Source organism: Schistocerca nitens, chromosome 3 (genome assembly GCF_023898315.1).
Source record: "Schistocerca nitens isolate TAMUIC-IGC-003100 chromosome 3, iqSchNite1.1, whole genome shotgun sequence".
Taxonomy (NCBI): domain Eukaryota; kingdom Metazoa; phylum Arthropoda; class Insecta; order Orthoptera; family Acrididae; genus Schistocerca; species Schistocerca nitens.
Genome location: NC_064616.1, coordinates 364,376,452 through 364,399,794, shown reverse-complemented (window position 1 = coordinate 364,399,794; position 23,343 = coordinate 364,376,452). Strand labels below are relative to the sequence as shown.

Here is a 23,343-nt window from a genome sequence, read left to right as displayed (position 1 = left end):
TTGTTACGGAAATGCTTCAGGAACTCAGGTGGGAGTCTTTGGAGGAAAGGAGGCGTTCTTTTCGTGAATTGCTACTGAGGAAATTTAGAGAACCAGCATTTGAGGCTGACTGCAGTACAATTTTACTGCTGCCAACTTATATTTCGCGGAAAGACCACAAAGATAAGATAAGAGAGATTAGGGCTCGTACAGAGGCATATAGGCAGTCTTTTTCCCTCGTTCTGTTTGGGAGTGAAACAGGGAGAGAAGATGCTAGTTGTGGTACGAGGTACCCTCCGCCATGCACCGTATGGTGGATTGCGGAGTATGTATGTAGATGTAGATGTAGCACACTTGCATCATGTAGGTATGACATTGTCTTATGCCGCTGCTATGACATTTCTGGCACCATCAGCTCCGCCAACCCCAGTCACGTCTCACAGCCGGAAGACTACACCTACACCTGCCACATTGATTGTGGAGGGGGGGGGGGTCATTTCCCTCCCTGTTGCTCCACAACCACCTACTTTGGGATCAACACCCCACCAACCATCGAGGACGTCCGTCCCCTCTTCTAAGCCAGAGAAACGTAAGCCCTCTTCGGCTTCTGTCACTAGGAAGAGGTCCCTTGGGTCACTTCCTTCCAAGGTTTCTGCTAGTGGGAAAGATGGCACCCACCAGTGGCTGAAGAGCTCAAAAGCAGCTGGTCGTAGGGCTTCACACTTATCCTCCGTCCCAGGGACTGAGTCAGTGAAGTCCTCACAGCCAGGGAAACCCAAAGAGCAGCAAGAGAAATGCAAAAAGAAGACCGCTAAGACCAAGGAAATTAAGGTGGCACCCACACCACCGCTACGTACAAGCTCTGTGTCTGAGGATGGGGTGGAGATTCTGGCATCCACTGAGGACCTAGATCTCGCCAGAACCTCAGACACAATGGATATATACTGCTCAGGCAATAAGTCGGTGGTAGCAGGTGACTCTGAGACGTAAACTGCCTCATTAAATGTTCCATGCCTTCCCAGTATCACAGTGTCATCCTCCAGTGGAATTGCAGCAGTTTTTTCCACCGCCTGGCTGAGCTACGGCAACTGTTAAGCTTTACACCTGCTATCTGCATTGCCCTCCAAGAAACCTGGTTCCCGGCAGTACGGCCCCCTGCCCTCCGCAGCTACAAGGGATATTACAGGAACCATAGTGACTGTAACCGAGTGTCAGGTGGAGTTTGCGTTGATGTCCTAAACTCGGTCTTTAGTGAACGTGTGCCCCCTTCAAACCCCTCTTCAAGCTGTGGCTGTCAGAATAAGGACGACGCAGGAAATAACTTTGTGCAATGTATTTCTTCCTCCAGATGGTGCAGTACCCCTGAATGATTTAGCTGCACTGATTGATCAACTCCCTAAACCTTTCCTACTTCTGGGAGATTGTAATGCCCATAACCCCTTGTCGGGTGGTACCATGCTTACTGGCTGAGGCAGAGATGTCGAAACTTTACCGACGTAATTCGACCTCTACCTCTTAAATACTGGGGCCGCCACACATTTCAGTGTGGTTCATGGTAGTTACTCGGCCATTGATTTATCAATTTGCAGCCCAGGACTTCTCCCATCTATCCACTGGAGAGCCCATGATGACCTGTGTGGTAGTGACCACTTCCCCATCTTCCTGTCAATGCCCCAGCATCAGGCCCATGGACTCCTGCCCAGATGGGCTTTAAACAAGGCAGACTGGGAAACTTTCACCTCTGCTGTCACCGTTGAATCTCCCCCACATGGTAACATCGATATGATGGTTGAGCAGGTGACAACAACCATCGTTTTTGCAGCAGACCTGGAAAAGATAGCCACTCAGACTGGCAACACGAATGTGCATTTCGTGGAACTGTTTCAGCGTCACGATCGGCCTCATCTTAATACAGCCGTCAGGCGTAATAACATGAGACTTGGGGGTGCGCTGATGACAGAAGGCATGAGTCACATTTCAGTGGTGTCGGTGGAATCTATCGGCAGGACGGGTTTCACTAGACATGGCCTACACCTCAACAGGTATGGGAAGGGGAGGTTGGCAAAACTTATAGGTGACAGCATAGGTGGGGGTGGTGGGATCACTCATGGGAAAATTCCGGTAGTTGTGGGTGTTAGAGCTGTACCTTTTTTAGATTGAAGTCAGTTGATAGGTATTCCTGCTTAAGGGAAGTCTCTCTAACAAAGAAACCACTTTCTACAAAGCTTGGGTATCCGATTAATGAGGGAATTAGTATATTTCATCAAAATATACAAGTTATTAGAGATAAAGTTAGTGAACTGCTTATAGATGTTGACTCTGAAATTATTGGTATATCTGAACACTTCTTAAATAAGGAGATAATTCAGAGGCTTCCTTTACCAGGATACAGGTTGGCTGGCAGCTTTTCTAGGAGCTCTTTGCGGTGTGGGGGAGTAGCCATGTATGTGAAAAACGGTATCCCATTTGAGTCAATTGATGTTTCAAAGTACTGCACTGAAAAGGTGTTTGAATGTTGTGCAGGTGTGGTTAAATTTAGTGGAGCTAAACTTCTTACTGTTGTTATTTATAAATCCCCAGACTCCGATTTCACAACATTTTTGCTAAAGCTAGAGGAGGTTCTTGGTTCACTTTATAGGAAATACAAAAAGTTAGTTATATGTGGTGACTTCAATATAAATTGTATAAGTGATTGTGCAAGGAAAAGGATGCTGGTAGACCTCCTTAATTCATATAATCTTATGCAAACCGTATTCTTTCCAACGAGTGTGCAAGGGAACAGTAGAACAACCATAGACAATATTTTTGTTCATTCGTCATTATTAGAAGGGCATTCTGTTAGCAAAAAGGTGAATGGCCTTTCAGATAGCAAAAAGCTGAATGGCCTTTCAGATCATGATGCACAAATTTTAAGTCTAAAAGATTTTTGTGCTGCAACACATGTTAAATATAGTTACCAACTTTTTAGGAAAGCTGATCCAGTTGCTGTACAGACTTTTGTAAACCTTATCAAGGAACAAGAGTGGCAAGATGTTTATAGTGCTGATACAGCAGACGATAAATATAATGCTTTCCTCAAGACTTTTCTCGTGCTCTTTGAAAGTTGCTTTTCGTTAGAACGTTCAAAACAGGGTACTAGCACAAACAGGCAGCCAGGGTGGCTGACTAAAGGGATAAGAATATCTTGTAGAACAAAGTGGCAATTATATCAAAACGTTAGAAACAGTCACAATCTAAATGCAGCAGCCCATTACAAACAGTATTGTAAGGTGCTTAAAAAAGTTATTAGGAAGGCAAAAAGTATGTGGTATGCAGATAGAATAGCTAAGTCTCAGGATAAAATTAAAACCATATGGTCAGTCGTAAAGGAAGTGGCTGGTCTGCAGAGACAGGTCGAGAATATAGAATCAGTGCGTAGTGGGGATGTCCGTGTTACTGATAAGTCGCATATATGTACAGTACTTAATAATCACTTTCTGAATATAGCAGGTGAACTAATAGAAACCTAGTCCCAACAGGGAATCATATAGCGCTCTTAGAAAAAAGTGTTCCGAGACTGTTACCTGAAATGCTCCTCCATGATACTGACAAGAAGGAGATTGAGTTAATAATTAAATCACTAAAGACCAAGAACTCTCATGGATATGACGGGGTATCTAGCAGAATACTGAAGTATTGTTCCACGTATGTTAGCTCAGTACTTAGCCATATCTGTAACTTTTCCTTTAGGAGTGGTCGGTTTCCTGACCGATTAAAGTACTCGGTAGTGAAGCCACTTTATAAAAAGGGAGACAGGTATAATGTTGACAATTATAGAAGAGGCTCGCTCTTGGCGGATGTCTTCAACCATCTCAATCTTGTCTGCCTCAATACTGGCGCCCCGACTTTCCTCTCGGACTCTACTCATACCTACTCCCATTTGGACCTCTCGATCTGTTCTACCACTCTTGCCCGTCGGTTCGAGTGGTATGTCCTTTCAGACACCTATTCGAGCGACCACTTCCCCTGTGTCATTCGTCTCCTGCACCACACCCCATCCCCACGTCCTTCGAGCTGGAACATACCGAAAGCTGACTGGGGACTTTACTCCTCCCTGGTGACCTTTCCGGACCACGATTTTCTCAGTTGTGACAGTCAGGTCGAATACCTCACAGCTGTTATCATCAATGCTGCCGAACGTTCCATTCCTTGTACTACTTCTTCTTCACGTCGCGTTTCCGTCCCCTGGTGGAACGAGGCTTGTAGAGGCGCTATCCGTGCTCGACGACATGCTTTACGCACCTTTTGCCGCCATCCTACGTTGGCAAATTGTATTGGATACAAACGACTCCGAGCGCAATGCCGTAGAGTCATCAAAGACAGCAAAAAAGCTTGTTGGGCCTCTTTCACCAGCTCCTTTAACAGTTTTACTCCCTCTTCTGTCGTATGGGGTGGCCTGCGCCGGCTGTCGGGCATTAAGGCCCACTCCTCGGTACCTGGCCTGACCTCGGGTAATGAGGTCCTCGTTGATCCTGTGGCTGTCTCCAACGCCTTCGGCCGGTTTTTCGCGGAGGTTTCAATCTCCGCCCATTACCACCCTGCCTTCCTTCCCAGGAAAGAGGCAGAAGAGGCTCGGCGACCTTCCTTCCACTCGCTGAATCTGGAAACTTATAATGCCCCCTTTACTATGCGGGAACTCGAACGTGCGCTTGCACTGTCCCGGTCCTCTGCTCCGGGGCCAGATGCCATTCACGTTCCGATGCTGGCACACCTTTCTCCGGCGGGCAAAAGCTTCCTTCTTCGTACCTACAATCGCGTCTGGACCGAAGGTCAGGTCCCCAGGTGTTGGTGTGACACCGTCGCTGTTCCTATACCCAAACCCGGGAAGGATAGACACCTTCCTTCTAGTTACCGCCCCATTTCTCTTACAAGCTGTGTTTGTAAGGTGACGGAGCGCATGGTTCATGCTCGGTTAGTTTGGATTCTTGAATCTCGACGGCTACTTACCAATGTCCAATGCGGCTTTCGTCACCGCCGCTCCGCTGTTGACCACCTTGTGACCTTGTCGACATTCATCATGAACAACTTTTTGCGAAGGCGCCAAACGGTCGCCGTGTTCTTCGATTTAGAGAAGGCTTATGATACCTGTTGGAGAGGAGGTATCCTCCGCACTATGCACAGGTGGGGCCTACGCGGTCGCCTGCCCCTTTTTATTGATTCCTTTTTAACGGATCGAAAGTTTAGGGTACGTGTGGGTTCCGTATTGTCAGACGTCTTCCTCCAGGAGAACGGAGTGCCTCAGGGCTCCGTCTTGAGCGTAGCCCTTTTTGCCATCGCGATCAATCCAATTATGGATTGCATTCCACCTAATGTCTCAGGCTCTCTCTTTGTCGATGACTTCGTGATCTACTGCAGTGCCCAGAGAACGTGCCTCCTGCAGCGCTGCCTTCAGCATTGTCTAGATAGCCTATCTCATGGAGTGTGGCAAATGGCTTCCGGTTCTCTGAAGAGAAGACGGTTTGTATCAACTTTTGGCGATATAAAGCGTTCCTTCCGCCATCCTTACATCTCGGTCCCGTTGTTCTCCCATTCGTGGAAACAACTAAGTTTCTAGGGCTCACGTTGGACAGGAAACTGTGTTGGTCTCCGCATGTCTCTTATTTGGCGGCCCGTTGTACACGTTCCCTTAATGTCCTCAGAGTTCTTAGTGGTTCATCTTGGGGAGCAGATCGCACTGTCCTGCTTCGCTTGTATCGGTCCATAGTCCGATCGAAGCTGGATTATGGGAGCTTCGTCTACCCGTCTGCTCGGCCATCCCTCTTACGCCGTCTCAACTCCATCCACCATCTTGCGACCGGAGCCTTCTACACTAGTCCTGTCGAGAGTCCTTATGCTGAAGCTGCTGAATTACCATTGACCTACCGGCGCGACGTACTGCTGTGTCGGTATGCCTGCCGGCTGTTGTCTATGCCCGACCACCCCTTTTACCAGTCCTTCTTCGCCGATTCTCTCGACCGTCAGTACGGGTTGTATGTGTCTGCCCTGCTGCCCCCCAGAGTCTGCTTCCGTCGCCTGCTTCGACAATTGGATTTTGCCTTCCCTACCACCTTCAGAGAGGGTGAGAGCCTGACACCACCTTGGCTCCAGGCTCCGGTTCATGTTTATCTCAACCTCAGCTCACTCCCGAAGGAGGGTACTCTGGCTGCAGTGTATTGCTCACGGTTTGTCGAACTTCGTGCTCGACTTGCCGGTCACACCTTTATTTACACCGATGGCTCCAAAACTGACGATGGTGTCGGCTGTGCCTTTGTCGTCGGGGCCGCCACCTTTAAATACTGGCTGCTCGACCAATGTTCGAGCTTTACGGCCGAGCTTTTTGCTCTCCATCAGGCCGTTCAGTATGCCCGCCGCCACCGCCATTCATCGTATGTACTCTGCTCTGACTCACTCAGTGCTCTTCAGAGCCTTGGAGCTCCCTATCCGGTCCATCCCTTGATTCAACGGATACAGCAGTCCCTCCATTCTTTCGCTGATAATGGTTCTCCTGTCAGCTTTCTGTGGGTTCCCGGACATGTAGGAGTGCCTGGGAATGAGACTGCGGATGCTGCAGCCAAGGCTGCAGTCCTCCTGCCTCGGCCAGCCTCCCATTGTGTCCCGTCATCTGACGTTCGTGGGGATGTTTGTAAGAGGCTTGTGTCGTTGTGGTGGGATGCTTGGTCATCCCTCCCAGGAAACAAGCTCCGGGCAGTAAAACCGCTCCCAACTGCTTGGACAACCTCCTCCCGACCATCTCGGCGAGAGGAGGTCCTTCTGACCAGGTTGCGGATTGGGCATTGCCGGTTTAGCCACCGCTACCTGCTCTCCGGTGACCCAGCCCCGCAGTACCCGTGTGGTCAGGCATTAACAGTGCGCCATGTTTTATTGTCGTGTCCCCGCTTTAGTCAATCTTGTGTTGTCCTGTCCCTACCATCTACTTTACCGGATATTTTAGCTGATGACGCTCGAGCAGCTGCTCGTGTTCTGCGTTTTATAACTTTGACTGGCTTGTCCAAAGACATCTAACCTTTTTACTTATTTTATCTGCATCTTTGTCAGGTCTTTCTGGTGTCCCCCCCTCCCCTTGAGTTTTACTAGATTCCATGTGCTCTAACAACAGTGACTGGGCGCTAATGACCTCAGTAGTTGAGCGCCCTTAAACCCCACAAAAAAAAAAAAAAAAAAAAAAAAAGAGCCCGTCCATCATTGTCGACTTTGTTTGGCCTTAGGCACCTTCCGGACTAGGCTTGTAGACGGTTTTGTTGCCGAAGTGGGTATCTTCCCTCTTCAAATTCCAATGGTACCAATTCTTGGTCTCCTATATAATCACCCTGATCTTCCAGTGTATCCCATTCTTTTTGGATACTAGGGCTATCGACTTCCTAATTTCCATCCTTGGGTGTGATTACCAGCTGGAATATCCCCCACAGCCCTCTGCCATGATCTCTGGCTTTCCTCCCTGGAAGGTGCTCCCCATGTTTTCTCACGCACCTCCCCTTTGGTGGAGCCCAAGCCACAAATTTGGACCAATCTGTTCCAAGGTCCGAAAGTCTCAGTTGCCCCTCAGTGCCTTTCGGCATCTGTTACGTTCAGTTCTTCAGTAGTTCTGGATGCTACCCTCTTCTACCCTGACAGCTCTAAAACTGTGGATAGGACTGGATATGCTTTTATATCTCCTGGTGATCCGGCACACCATTTGTTGGCAGGAATATGTAGGATTTTTACAGCAGAGCTGATAACCATTAACAGGACCTTCCATGTTATTAAATGGGCTTCCCTTGACCGCAGTTTACTATGTAGTGACTAAATGAGAAGTCTTCAGACCATTGACCCATGATACTGTTTTGTCACCCTGTGGTGTGTGCTATTCATGACCTTTCCACTGAACTTAGTCATACTGACTGCACAGTCCCAAGTAATGTAGGTAACCCAGAGAATGAACTGGCTCACTCTTTGGCTAGAGGAGCAATTACTTGACCCCCATTCACCTTGCCGGCCCCAGGTGCAGGTTTGTGAGTGCAAATAAGGCCTCTCCCCACTCGGAGATGGAATGAAATCTGGTTGGCTACTGCCCTCTCTAATGAACTCTGCATTATCAGGGAGACTACCGCCGCATGCCACTCTTCATTCCATTCCTCCCAGAAGGAATCCACCATTCTCTGTAGCATCTGAATTGGTCATACCAGGCTAACCCATAGTTTTGTTTTCATAATGAGCCACCCTCACATTGTTCATGTGGAACCTTACGGACAGTAGTTCATATCATGGAGGAATGGCCCCTTCTCCTGGCCCTCCGTGCTAAGCATGGCCTTTCGAATTCTCTGCCTCTGATACTGGTAGACGATTCACAGACAGTTGAAATGGGTCTCAGTTTTCTCGGTGATTGGGGTGTCTCCTGTAGAATGCTGTGTCTAGGAGACCTTTGACCCTACCTCTTTGACCAACTCACTCTTTCACCCCTCTCTTACTGTGTTTTAATTTCTTTTAGATATGGTTTGTCTCCTTTTCTGCCACGCCCTATTTTCTATTTTAGAGGCAGCACTCTGGTGAATAGTGGGTGCTCTTTAATGCCTTGACTACACCAGGACAGGAGGGGGATGGCTATGGGTTGAACGACTCTCCCGCATGTGGAACCCCAGGGTGCCCATCTGCTGCCGCACCTACTGGTATTTGTCTCCTCTTGTTTTTGTTATTGATGGTCCAGCTGATGTTGATTATATTTTTAGCCATCTCGCTTTTACTGTTCTGGTTCTACCAACTAGAAGATATTGTTTCTCTGTAACTATCTTTGCCCTTTATCGGGCTGTCAGATGTTGGATGCGGTCTGAGGCTTTTCTCATCATATGATGAGCCCTGGAAGACCCCTCATCTGCTCAGACCTACTTATCAGCCCAATACATACACTTCTTCATAAATTCTTTCTCAACTCTGGCATCAGCATTGGCTTCAATGCTTCGATCTTACTACTCCTCTGTACCTTCATCAGTACATGTACTTTGCAGGCATCTCTAATTTTGGATGAACTACTCCTGGGTCAAAGGACATTTGAACATTGCTGTTTAGCCCCTTAACCCTCAACCAACCAACAAATCATCAACTACATTCCATCACCTTTGTTTTAATTTTGCTGATATTCTTCTTATCTTTTTACGATGCTATCAAATCCGTTCAACTGATTTTCCAATTTCTTTGTCATCTCTGACACAGTTGCAAATTCATTGGCAAACCTCAGCATTTTTATTTCTTCTCCTTCTTTCTGAACTTCTTGTTGGTTTGCCTCACTGCTCACTCAGCATACAGATTGAATAACAGCAGGGAGAGGCTATAACCCTGTCTCAATCCTTCAACTACAGCTTCCCTTTCATGTCTGTTGACACTTCAGACTGCAGTCTATTTCTGTATAAGTTGTAGATAACATTTTGCTCTCCCATTTTATCACTGCTACATTCAGAACTTGGAAGATTGTATCCCAGTAAACACTGCCAAGACCTTTACTTACATTGACAAATAGTATAAACATATGTTTGCTTTCTTCATCCTGTCTTCTAATTTATGTCATAGGTTCAGTATTGCCTACATTTCTTCAGAAACCAAAGGATCTTTCCCAATATTCATGTTGTTATATCATCTTGGATTTCTTTGGTTAAATTCAGTATCTCGTGTTATCCAAGGATATCTACTGGGCCTTGTCTTATTTCCTATTTGATCCTCTGCTGCCTTCTCTATTTCATCTCTTGAATTTGTCCATTTGTTTTCTGTTGTATCTGTTGCCCATGTTTCAGTCAAAAGTTGCCTGTTTGCTTAATGCTCCCTTTGAAACTCAACACCCTATGGTTCTGACAGTTTATCTAGGTTCTTAATTTGTTACCTTTCTGCAATTTCTTCAGTTTTAATGTACAATTGATAACTAATGAATTATGATCTGAATCTACATCTGCCCCATGATTGTTTAGCAGTATAGCAACCTGCTAAAATATGATAGAGATGAGTGGCGAACGTGATTTACGTAAGTTGTTGAGGTGTAGGGCATCTTCAGAACTGATTTTTGTTCCCTGTGTGAAACTGGGTCACATATGAATGTTGATCATAGTGTGTTGTACCCTAAAAATTGAAATGATACTTTTTTAAACTAATAATCAGTGAATTATACAGTATGTATGTACATAAATACATACATACATAGTGCATGACTTGTGAAATTTTAAAAACTTATAAAGAAATATTCAACAAATGAGGTTCACTCAAGAAGATCCACCACAAAAGTTTTTGCCAGTTATTTAGTAATTAACTTTTGAGAACATTTTCTGTATGATTCCTCAAATAGCAAATGGTTTTTAGTTTTAAACCTTTTATTGCAGAAATGATGATAAAGCAATGATTTGTCAAATAAAAGCTAGTAAGAGCCATCTGACAATGGATTTTTTTTTTAAATCTGTAATTGGTGATGGCTAAATGTAAATACACTGTTTATGCCCTGTTTGGTTCCTATGTTTAAGCTATAATACCTATAATTCTACTACACCCACATTTCTCAAGATGTCTGTTTTCGGCCAGATAATGACTGTCTCCCCATATTCTCACCCATATATTAATGTTAAAGTGGACCTGATATTCATGGTCATGGGAGATACGATGTGGTGGGTGTTGGGCATATTGGAGATACCATCACATGTGGATACGGCTTCATCGGAGCATCTAAAAATGTTTATGAAGTTGTCATTGGCTTCCTGTTGTTCTTCGAGATATTTACGAAACTGCAACTGCAACTGCAGTGGTCTTTAGGACATTGGTTTAGAATTAACAAACAATAATGGGGCTACAGCTAGCCCGGGGATAACGTCTGTTCAGTTTTAGTTGCAGAGAACCTCTGTCAGAAGTGAATTTGAGACAATGAACACTTTTTTTTCTGCAGTATATTGGCCAGATTACGTAGGTGCATATTCAGAAGCAGCAACTCCAGTCCTTTTATCAGATCTATCACAGTCTAAATGCCTGTTGACCTATTCAATATTTGTGTATACCATACAACTGATTAGACTGTTTCATGAGAAACACAAGGTGAAAATACAGCACAAGAAGTACTTTGCTCAGAACTAATCCCCATCTGTTAAACAGCATGTGCAAATACTACTTTTGCCCAAGTGGGCTGTTCTCCCTAACATGCATCAATGCCCTTCTATACTGAATTTAGTGATATTCCTGCATACAGAGTTACATATATAAATTTTGAGTTTTTAAATTGAAATTCGTGTAACAACCCACTCCTTGATAAATATCATGAGATAACATTTTTCAGGCCCCCAGGGGCTCAGCATTCAATTGCTGAGTACGGGCTTGGCGACCCCGGGGTCCTGAGCTGGGGACTGGTCAGCGCCGCCAGTCTCCTGTCTCCGTAACCCCCGGACATGCTTCAGCGACCACCGTATGGCGCGGCGGTGGAATGTTGTGTGCTGCGGGGAATGGTAATCTTGGCTTGACCACCTGGATTGCGAGGAAGGACAACCTCTATAAAAACCCCTCAATCTTCCGGTGTGCTCCGCGCCTATGAGATGCATGGCTGTTGGGGTGGAACAGTCGCAAGCGGGCAACCTCTGGGGCACCTGCCGCACCCCAGTTGTATAAGGCTTACTCAGGCACGCGGGGCTCTGTCTGAGCGGACCTTTCGTTCCCTAGCTGCTCGTGGGACCACAATGGACCCTTCGACCCCTACGTTTCCCCCTACCAGTGGATTGGGTGGGCCACTGGTAGGAAAACACACCCAATCGAAAAAGCGACTTCGTGCTGGGAGTCCTCCAGCGCCTGGTGTTACTAGAGATTTATCAGACTGTCGTAACAGAGCACATGCTGATATCCAGAATGTGTTTTTGATTGTTAAACGGAAGGAAGGTAGCTTTGAGAGAGTTTCACCCTTTTACATCCACAAGGGTCTTGAGGGAATTGCAGGAACACTGAAATCTGTGAAGCGTCTGCGCAATGGGACTCTGTTAGTTGAAACTTCTAGTTACCGTCAAGTCACTTCTCTTAGGAAAGCAACCTGTCTCGGAGAGTACGCTATCGAGACCGAGCTCCACTCCACTTTGAACTATAGTAAGGGTGTTGTGACATGTAGGGACTTGGTGGATATCCCCAAGGACGAGTTGAAATCTGAGTGGGCTGACGAAGGTATTGTCGATGTGCAGCATATTATGAAACGAGTCGATGGTGACCTAGTCAAATCCGACTCGTTTATTCTCACGTTCAATTGCCCGAGACTCCCGGAGCATGTTAAAGCGGGTTTCTTACGTTTGCCAGTACGGCCATATTTCCCCAACCCAATGCGCTGTTTTAAATGTCAGCGCTTTGGGCATACTACGTTGGGGTGCAATGGGATAGCCACTTGTGGTAAATGTGGTCAGCCTGCCCATGAAGGAGCCGATTGTTCATCGCCTGTGAAGTGCGTGAATTGCTCTGGGAGTCACCCTGTCTGGAGCCGGGTCTGCCCCATCTACCTCGACGAACGTAAGATCCAGGAGATCAAAACATCTAAGCGCATCCCCTATGGTGAGGCTAAGAAGCTCTTTAAGGCCATGCAACCTCCTGTGTTTACGACATCTTTCGCTTCCGCTCTGAAAAAACCGGTACAAATGGCCACTGTTGCTACGCAAACGGAGGTTGCTAGTGTTAGCACTAATACCTGCGTTTGCCAGTGCACTTGTGCTGCTGCGGTTGTTTTGCAACCTGCGGCTCTCCCCGCAACGTCGGACAAGGCTGTGGTTGCTGACATCGGAGTCCTTCCTGCCTCTTCCCATATGGCGCCTTCTGCCAAGGCGGTTACAGCTCCACCTGCTGCCAAAGCTCTGCCTTCTCAGCCCCCCAAGACAAAGACGCCGAAGGTGAAGGTTTTGCCACCTGCGGAGACTGGTCAGGGTCGGTCCGATGACGAGGCCATCGTACTGTCTGACATTTCCCGTGGGTCGTCATCGGAGCTGATGGACATTGATGTCGACCGGGGGCGATCTTCTCGCCCCAGGAATAAATCTCCGGCCAGTACGGGCTCTCCTCCAAAACACAGAGGCAGGGTGAAAGTTCAACCACCCTGATCACTGGCTCCCATATTACAGTGGAACCTGAATGGGTTCAGGACGCATGTGGCCGAATTACAACTCCTTGTACGAGAGTGCCCCTTGTGCTTATGTCTCCAAGAGACACATTTTCGGGCCACTGATGCTCCTTCTTTACGGGGCTATACCGTATATCGGAAAGATGATCTGACGGGGGAAAGGGCGAAAGGTGGTGTTGCGGTTTTTGTCCGTGACATGCACCCCTCATCTGAGCTCCCTCTCGTTACAGACTTGCAAGCAGTTGCAGTTGACCTTCTCGTGGGTCGGAGGCTCACGGTCTGTTCCCTTTATTTACCACCTCAGGTTGCGATAGACTCTGAGGCTCTCACGGACCTTATTAGCCAACTCCCCCGCCCATTTCTTCTTCTGGGGGACTTCAATGCTCATAATGTCTTATGGGGCTCTTCGACTACTTGCCCCAGGGGTCGCCTTCTGGAAAACCTCATGTTGTCTGAAGAACTGTGCATCCTGAACTCTGGTGCTCCCACTCATTTCTGTACTGCTTCTGGGTCGTCATCAGCTATTGACCTTTCCTTTTGCTCTCCAGCACTCGCCGATTCTGCTCTGTGGGAGGTTGCTGCAGACCTCCATTCTAGTGACCACTTCCCCCTTTGGATTCGCCTCCTGGATGAGGCTGTGGTCTTACCAGTGCCGCCCAGGTGGCACCTCTGCAGAGCTGACTGGACACTTTTCAGCCAACTGGCTGTTTTGGAACACCGTGCCAGCGTCCACGAATGGGTAGACCATGTTACAGCCGTGATCTCCCATGCTGCTGACTTATCAATCCCACGGTCATCCGGTCATCCCAAGAGGCGTCCTGTCCCTTGGTGGACCACTGAGTGCCGCTCAGCTATCCGAGCCCGCCGTGCAGCTTTGCGCCGCTTCAAGTGCCGTCCCTCCGCTGACAATCTTGCGGCCTTTCGGGTGGCAAGGGCCAAGGCGCGGCGAGTGATTAAAGAGAGCAAACGACGGTCATGGCAATCGTTCCTGAACTCCATCTCCCGCTCCACTAGTTCTACAAAAGTATGGGAAGCCATCAGGAGGATTTCCGGGAAACGCAGCCAACTACCTGTCACGGCATTGCTGCATCAGGGAAGTCTTCTCACGGCGCCGAGAGACATTGCCCAGACACTGGCCATGCATTTTGCGGCATCTACCGCCACTATTCACTGTGATCCAGATTTCTGCCGCTACCGCACTGCCATCGAGAGGGCTCACTTGGACTTCCGGTCTCCAAATTCTGAGCCCTACAACTGCCCCTTCACAATGTGGGAACTGGATTCGGCGCTGTCTGAGGCTCATGATACAGCGCCTGGCCATGATCAAATCCGGTACAGCATGCTGAAGCACTTGTTACTGCCTTCCAAGGAAGTTCTCCTGAATTTTTTTAATATGATTTGGTTATCTGGCACGTACCCTGACTCGTGGAGAGAGGCGATTTTGATCCCCCTCCTGAAACCGGGGAAGGACCGAACGCATCCCAGTAGTTATCGCAGTATTGCTTTGACGAGCTGTGTCGGGAAGACGTTAGAACGCATGGTCAACCGTCGCCTGGTTTGGCTGCTCGAAACCAGGCAGCTCCTTAGCCCCTCGCAGTGTGGCTTTCGGAGATATCGTTCAACTATAGACAACTTGACCCTGCTTGAGGCGGCCATCCAGCAGGCCTTCCTACGTAACCAGCATTGTCTCGGTGTCTTCTTTGACATTCATAAGGCGTATGACACTACTTGGCGCCGCCATATCCTCAATCAACTCCACGAGTGGGGTTTTCGTGGCCGTCTCCCGATCTTCATTCGGTCCTTTCTTTCCCACCGCCTCTTTCGATATAGGGTTGGTAATGTGCTATCTGATTTGTATGTGCAGGAGAATGGTGTTCCTCAGGGAAGCGTTTTAAGTGTCACCCTCTTTGCCGTCGCCATTAACAGTATCACGTCCACTATCCGGAGTCCTGCCCAATGCTCCTTGTTTGTGGACGATTTTGCTGTTTTCTGTTCTTCCTCCAGTCTTGTCACTGCTAGTCGGCAGTTGCAGCTTACGATACAGCGATTAGAGACATGGACTGCGAAGACGGGTTTTACCTTTTCTGCAGACAAATGTGTGTGTGTTCATTTTAATCGTTCTCGACGTCTTTTTACCTCCCCTGCACTGCGTCTGAGGGACACCATTCTTCCTTTTAGCGACACTGTGCGGTTCCTGGGCCTCATTTTTGATTCCAAGTTGTCGTGGTTGCCTCACCTTAAAGACCTCAAGGTGCGGGCCCTGAAGGCACTGAATATTTTGAAGTGCCTGAGCCATCGGTCCTGGGGAGCAGATCGGGCGCGTCTGCTGCAGTTTTATAGGGCTTTCGTCCGATCGCGTCTTGACTATGGTTGCACCGTGTATGGGTCAGCAAGGCCTTCGTATCTGAAGATTCTTGACGCAGTACACCATGAGGGTATCAGGCTGGCCACTGGTGCCTTCCGTACCAGTCCCATCCCCAGCCTGTGTGCTGAGGCAGGGGAACCGCCGCTCGCCATCCGGCGGAAACTCCTCATGGTGCGACGGGTGTGTCAATTCCTTGCCTGTCCTACCTCCCCTGCGTACCCTACCGTTGCCCGACCGCCTCTGGAACGTCTCTTTTCCTGTCGTCCCAGGGCAACGAGACCATTTGGGATTCGTGCCAAACATTTGCTTGAGTCCCTTGGTGTGGAGCGTGTGCCCCCCCAACGACTAGGTTTTACTCGCCTGCCTCCCTGGTTGCTCCAGAGGCCCAGCGTCCTTTTAGACTTGTCAGAATACCGGAGGAGCTGCACTCCTGCGTTTGTTTTTACCTCCTTATTTTATGATATTTTAAACCAGCATCCCGACCATGTACCAGTCTTTACGGATGGCTCTAAACAGGGGGACTTTATTGGTTGTGCTGTTGTTTTCCCTGATCGAGTCGTCAAGTTACGGCTTCCTGCGGCGTTTACCATCTTTGATGCCGAATTGTTTGCGATCTTGCGGGCATTGGAGCAGATGAGATGTGTTCCCGGTCGTAAGTTCCTCATCTGTTCTGACTCCCTGAGTGCCATTCAGACCATGCAACACTTGTACCCAGCGGATACGGTCGTCCAGAACATCCATGATGCCCTACTCCACCTGCAACGGCAGGGGAAGGAGGTTTCCTTCTGCTGGGTGCCGGGGCACGTGGGTATTAGGGGCAACGAACTGGCGGATGTGGCTGCCAAAGATGCGTGTTCCCTCCCTCACGTTGTTGCATGTGCCGTCCCCCTACATGCTGTTACCTCCCTCCTGCGTTTTCGCGTTATGCGTCAGTGGGAAGAGGAGTGGCTGGCAGTCGGTGAAAATAAGCTGCGTCTGGTCAAGGCCACCACGCGGCCATGGCGTACGTCCTACCAGTCACGCAGGCGGGATGAGGTTCTCCTCACTCGCCTCCGCATCGGGCACAGTCCCTTCACCCATGGTTTTTTACTTCGGCGGGAGGATCCCCCCCTCTGCACTGCTTGTGGCGTCCAGATTACTGTCCGCCACATTTTACTTGACTGTCTTTTATTCTCTGACCAGCGGGCGGTGGTTTCTTTGCCACCGGATTTGCCCTCTATTTTGAAAGACGACGCAACGTCTGTGGTTAAGGTTTTACGGTTTTGTGTACTGTCCAATTTGTTGCCACGGATTTTAGGGAGAGGGTTTTAATGTGCTGCTGGATGACTGGCTCACCCAGATTTTAGGTAAGAGGTCCGCCAGTCACGAATACCTCCTTGTTTCCCTTCGGTTTCTGTCCTCCCTTCCTTGTGTTTCCTTTCCTTTTTTAGTGCACTCCTTCTCCTCTTGTTTTGCCTCTATATGTTAGGATTTGGAACTGCGGCAGGTCTGTGTCTTTTAGCTGTTCCCCTTGTTCGTTGTTCGTCTTCGTCCCTTCCCTGCATGTGTTCCTGTTTTTATGCGTTTGGGCGCTGATGACCCCGCTGTTTAGCGCCCGTAAACCACAAACACACACACACATAACATTTTTCAGAACACTTTCAGAAAAAGATTCCAGATTTCCAGAAGTTTAACTTCAACAACAATGGTAATGAGGGTATGACAGAAATTGGGTTTGAATGTAGTAAATGAAGCATCATGAAACAGTAACTTAAATAGTGTGATTTATGGGATTAAAGGAAAGTACCTAGGATAATTCAATAGCTGAGGATAAGAAAATCTGGGATGACAGTGAGCAGTGCGTGTTGTAGCTACCCTCATATAACTGTATACTTTACCTACATGAACAATTGTAAGCCTGTAATGAATTCCCATAATTTGGTAAAATGTATTTGTTAAAAGTGCCAGACAAACTCCATCTAAAAATATCTTCATGTGGCTGAAGGACAGAGTTAAAGATATTATTGTGTTGATATAAATATTGGTTATTTTACATTATGCCTTTCATACATTGGATTCCACAGACTAACATTGCACATTAGGTAGTAAACATTCATACGTACAAGGAAGTGCTGGAAAGTAATGCGTCAGAATTTTTTGTGTGCAAAGTCTTAAAGCTATTTAAATAAAACAAATGTTGTTAACATTCCTCATCTTTGTTTTTCATGTCTACACATTTATTTCTCAAAATAGTCACCCTGACTAAAAACACATTTCTCCCGACAAGAGATCAGTTTGCCAGTATCATCACAGTAGAATGTTTGCTTTTGTTGTTGGAGCCACAGCTTCACCTCTGCTTGCATGCTTCACTATTATCAAAGTGAAATTCTCGAAGGTGTTCTTTACGTTTTGGATACATTTGAAAATCCGGTGGGGCCAAGTTGGGACTGTGATTGATTGATGATTGATGTTCGTGAACTCAAGGCACTGGGTTGTTGCCGATGTCGCAGCACTCGTGTGGGGTCTGGCATTGTCATGCTAAAGGAGAGGCTGCTCCATGTATCGACAAACTCTTAAAATAAGAACCCCAATTACAGCACGCTGTTTCTCACGTACAGGCATAATTGTGTTATGCACTACAATGTTACACGCTTCAATTCGGAGCCCTCTAGCACAAGCAGCCTGCAAAATATGTAGACATGAAGAGTAAAGATGTAGAATGGTAGTAACATTAGTTTTATTTAAAAAGCCATAAGGGTTTTCACATAAAAAATTCAGAGGTGTTACTTTTTGGCACGCCCTAATACTTAGTTGTAAGAACATTGGTTAAGCCAAGGGGCATGCCTGGAACAGTTTTTCAAGTTTAGACCCACTATTGTTGGGTTTCTAAGCAAAAAAGGAAAACAAGAACAAAAATTAGGACATCCAGAGTGGATTGCAGATCTCTCACTTTCAGTGGGCTGGCTGCACTATTTTGTGTGCAGTAGGAAGTGATCAATTTGTAATGTAGTTCGCATTTTAAAGACTAATTCTTTTACATTAGAACTATCCAAGAGTTCTACATTGTTTTCCTTGAAGAATTTCCACGTCTCCATAATGAGGTTGACAAACATGATATGATGTTTCAATCAACATGTGTGCGCGAGAGGCTTTTTTGGATTGTGGAACTAATTCGGCCATGAATACGTGACAATGCAAGTGACAAAAACCTGCAAAATTGTCTGTGTCTTCGTGTATGCCAACAGTTTGTACCAGATATAAATATTATTATGTCTTCAGTGCTCCAAAAATAATTAAATAATACAGAAAACTGTTTTGTTTGTGATTTGTGTTGTTATGAAATACGAAAGTGAGCCGCCTACAAGACATTCAGTGTTCCTTGCATTATTGCATTGCCATCTAAAAGTGTTGCCTTCAGTTTACTCCTCTGCCCCCCTCAGACAGCATGGCTGTGATAGTGGGAGAAGTGTGCAGTCAGGTGACAGAACTCCACAAGTTAGTGAGAGCATTGCACATGTGACTGTCCCTGATGTAACCTAGCATCCAGCACCATTTTCAGTCATTTCAATGCTTTGCTGTTGATGCTCTCATTGTGTGGCTCCTGTTCTTGTAGCAATTCCAGGAACATTAATATTTTCACTTGTACTGTCAAACATTTTTGGCAGAATCAATATTTTTCACGAGATTGTTGCTGTGTTCTTACAATATTTGCAAAAAATTCATGTTACTCATTTGCAAGATAGCAAGCAAATGAGCTCCTTAGCAGTAGCTAGCATTGTCTCCACTAGCCATTGGGCCGACACTACCTGCTCCGAAAACTTATTGCTCAGGTGCAGCTGCCAAGGGCTGCTCGAAGTTCAAAATGAAACTAATTGAATATGAAGTTCTGTATGCTTTAACTGAAATCACTTCTCAGAAATTTATTTGCAATCCCAAATCTTCCTTCACCCTTCCTGGTCACGCCTCTAATGAAAATATTAATAAATAAAATACATAGTGCAGTATTTTGATTTATTTGCAGTGCAAGCAATGTAAAAACTTAAAATTGGGGGAAAAGTTTCTGTGTAAGGACTCAACCCCATGACCCATGGATTACTGTTCTGTACTCTCTCCGCTGCACCAACCACTGCCTGAAAACTACACCAACATAAACAGCTTGTGCCTCGCACGACATGTGCCAAAAATGACACATTTTCTAAATGGAAAAGGTAGTTATTCAGGCTTTTGACAGGTGGTCACATTAATGTCAGTGGGCAGGGTAGCTAATAGCAGAACCAGATGCGGACCTTGGAAATGTAAACCAAGTTGTACCTGCCTTCTCACTGTCACTTATATCTTCTACGATATCCTTGTAATAGAAACTATGATGTTATAATGATGGAAAGTACAAGAATCCAGCTGTATCCTATAGTCCTCTTGCTGTGTCAGTATGATGTAAATCAAGCATTGATAAGTTGTGTGTTAATCTAATATTCATACTATCCTTATATGAGAATGTCTTCACCCTTGCTATTTTTAAATGTTTTTGACAATATCACAAATCTTTTTCAGGTTATTCCACTTGGGGACTTAGCCCACACTTGCCAAGATGACATAGTTTGCAAATCAGAGATTGAAGATGTACCATATTTTAATGCACCAATATATTTGGAGAACAAGGAGCAAATTGGTAAAATTGATGAAATATTTGGCAGTATTCGTGATTATTATGTATCCATAAAAGTTACAGAAGGGATTAATGCTCACTCTTTCAAGAAAGGTCATAAGGTAAGGAGAGCAGATTTCTTGGCTTTGTTTGCACTATTCTCTCTCTCTCTCTCTCTCTCTCTCTCTCTCTCTCTCTCTCTCTCTCTCTCCCCCCCCCCCTCTCCCTCTCCCTCCCCCCCCCCCCCACACACACACACCTACCTTATTCCTTATAATGATGTTGCTTTGGCATATTACTATAATCCAAGATGTTACTTACTAATCAAAAAATAATTAAGTTCGTATTCTTAATAGTTCAGATTCTATTGTGATTTTATAAAGTTTTATATTTAATGTAAAACTGCATGACAATTTTTTCATAACACTTTGAAAAAGGTGTGGCATTAAAAGGATAGAGTGGCTTTGAGTTATGGTGGGAGAAATAAGCATGGTGGCACTAATGTCGTGAACTGATAAGGAAGTGCAAAGTAGTTATTATGCAACCCTTCACCAAAGCTTTTTGAGTGTTGAGGCACATGTAGCAGCATTGTTAACTGAGCAGAAACTACTCCCTAATTGGCAAAAATACGTTAACGTTATGTCTTACTGCCTCTAATAGGCAGTATGTTCCTCAGTCAAAAACATTAAAAAAATGTAGCAATTACCATTTAACATCAGATGTTGTTTGGAGTGAATATTGTAAACAACTTGCAAATTTTTGCCAATAGTTGAGGGTGCTCCTGTGCAAAATAATTCTGTCACCAACACAGTAGTTTGCTGAACAAGGAGCCACTGGTGTCAGCTCTCATGTTTCCCAAAAATCCCTGATGATGTTTGACCATTAACTGAAACAAAACTTGATAGTGGCATGTTCAGTTTTTGTACGGGGATGGAGCCAACGAACAGTAAACATTTATGCCTCCCTAGAAGTGAACTCAAACTGAAGAAAATTTCATCCTGACAACTTCTTGTTCGCAGTATCCATTTTGATTAAGAAAGAATGCTGCTACTAAAACCTGTAAAAGTAATGACATGAAATTATGTGGCATACTAGTGTACATTTACAATGTGTGTGTGAGGTTGAGTACCTTTGTATGCTACCTTGTTTGTTGATTATCATTTGATAATGAGGCAGTAAGTTCTAATTACATGCATTTTTTACTGTCTTATGATTTTTTTTTAAATGATTAGAATGATTCTAATTTGGCTTTTTATCTTCCATTTGTTTTTACTATAAAACTAGGGTTGTTTCCTATCCTACTGCCGTTCTTGAAAATAGAACAAACTTTTTCTACATACAAGATACGCAGGAAATGAGATGAAATATCAGTTTTTGCGTACACCTGTTTTCTGGGGAGGGTTTTACAAAATTGAAAAAAGTTGAAACCTGTTTAAGTGCATTCCATGATCTGGCTTCCGTGAGAAAAGGGTTCATCACCAGCAAACTCACTTGCCAATTTTCTAGGCACTGAATGAAATAGCCATGATTCTTGTTTTTCCCAAACTGCCTATGTGGCATTTAGATTATGAGTACATGGCGATAGACGTTCAGTGTGCTGTCAAGACATGACTGAAGGAGCTTACAGTAAAGTTCTTTTATAAAGGTAATCAATCCTGAATGTTCTGATGGGGTGATGATGTAATAATAATAATAATAATAATAATAATAGTTATAAACATTCAGCATACAAATTGACTTCATTTAGGACACCCAATTAATGACAAAGGAAATGAGAAAACATTTTCCATGACAGTGTTTCAATGAGTTGATTCGTGAGAGCAGATTTTTCTTTCAACAAACATAATTTTGTGTTTATTTGTTGTGCTGTGCTCAGAATATAGTGATTCATCTAAAACACAATTGTTTAGTGATTCATCTAAACCACATTTTTTTTAAATGGCAATCAGTGTTCTACACATTTGGAAACTGTATAGGTTAATCGATTCTGTGGCTTTTGCACTGACATGGAGTGGCAAAAATTCCAATGACCCTGAAGGTAAGATTGTTCTTAAATGAGTGCAGCATCTATTTTTACCTTTGTGCATGGTTGGAAAATAGTTCTTACACCTTGTCTGCCAAGGACCCTACCTGTTTAGCTAGCTGTGGCCTGTGAGAAACAGGGAGTGTAATAGAAGAAACATCTCAAAATCCAAATGGTCCTTATCGGAAACTGTTGTAGCTTTATGTATCAGCATATTTAAAACCTCAATTTTGTGACCTGGTTGGGGAAAGCTTTACACACTGAGAAATAAGTCAGTGTATGTTGCCTTGAGGTATACAGAATGGGCAGCTGCGCATCTGATGTATGGTTTACTAAAACATCCAAAAATGGCAGCTTTCCTTCTGTTTCCAACTCGATAGCGAATTGAGTGGTAATGTGCATGCTGCTAATATGAATGAAATACTGCTGAAGAACTTTAATGTGTTACCAGATCATAAATATGTCATCGATATAATGATAAAATGAAGATGAATAAAAGTGTGTCAGAATCAGCCATTTAAAGGGCAAAACTTTTTTTAAAAAAAGAGGGAGCGCATTGAAACGTAATTTGTTAGATTATTTATCATATGCGCACAAAAAATATTTAAGATTTGAAAAATATTGTAGTACTATTACTATTAGTTTTTATGTTCAGCAAAATATCCACCACAGTCCATTCTGTGGAAGTGCTGCATTTGTGGTTCATGATTTAAGCACTTTGTGATAAGGATTTTTATTAAAATAGCAGTAAATAGAAGACACCAAATCTTTGTTTTCATCTTTTGCTATTGCATACACATACATAAAATGCATACAAAATATACATACATAAAATCATAAATCGTATTTGTTCTGTTGTGTAGTTCTGCGGGTGGAAGGGCTCAAAGCATTGTCTGCACAAAACTACATTGCAAGTAATGCATGTTAACTTACTACATGTAGGTTCGCTTCATGTGCTGCAAATGCACACCACTTTGATGTACCAGCTGTAGACGTACGCTCAGTCACATTACTGAACTGCATCCCTTGGAATCCTGTAGTTCATTTATGAAATTTTGATCTACTAATTACTATTTTTTTGCTGGATGTTGGCCCCTTTTTGATTTTGAGCAGAAATTTCTAGTTAGTTCATTGGCTAGAATATTTCTAAATTTTATACATGACAAAGGTGTAGTATTCCCAGCGAGAAAGTTAATGTCTTTATAAAGTGTACATACATTTGCTGTTGCTGCCACAGT

General features: G+C 45.1%; 1 protein-coding gene across 2 annotated transcripts in view; it reads left to right on the top strand.

Moving 5' to 3' along the window:
• Positions 1–23,343, top strand: part of LOC126249600 (H/ACA ribonucleoprotein complex subunit 1) — a 120,480-nt gene that overhangs the window by 86,926 nt on the left and 10,211 nt on the right. For both annotated transcript variants that reach the window (XM_049951262.1, XM_049951261.1), the window contains exon 4: positions 19,989–20,204. In XM_049951262.1, coding sequence (XP_049807219.1) covers positions 19,989–20,204 — 216 coding nt within the window. The remainder of the gene's footprint in view (positions 1–19,988; positions 20,205–23,343) is intronic.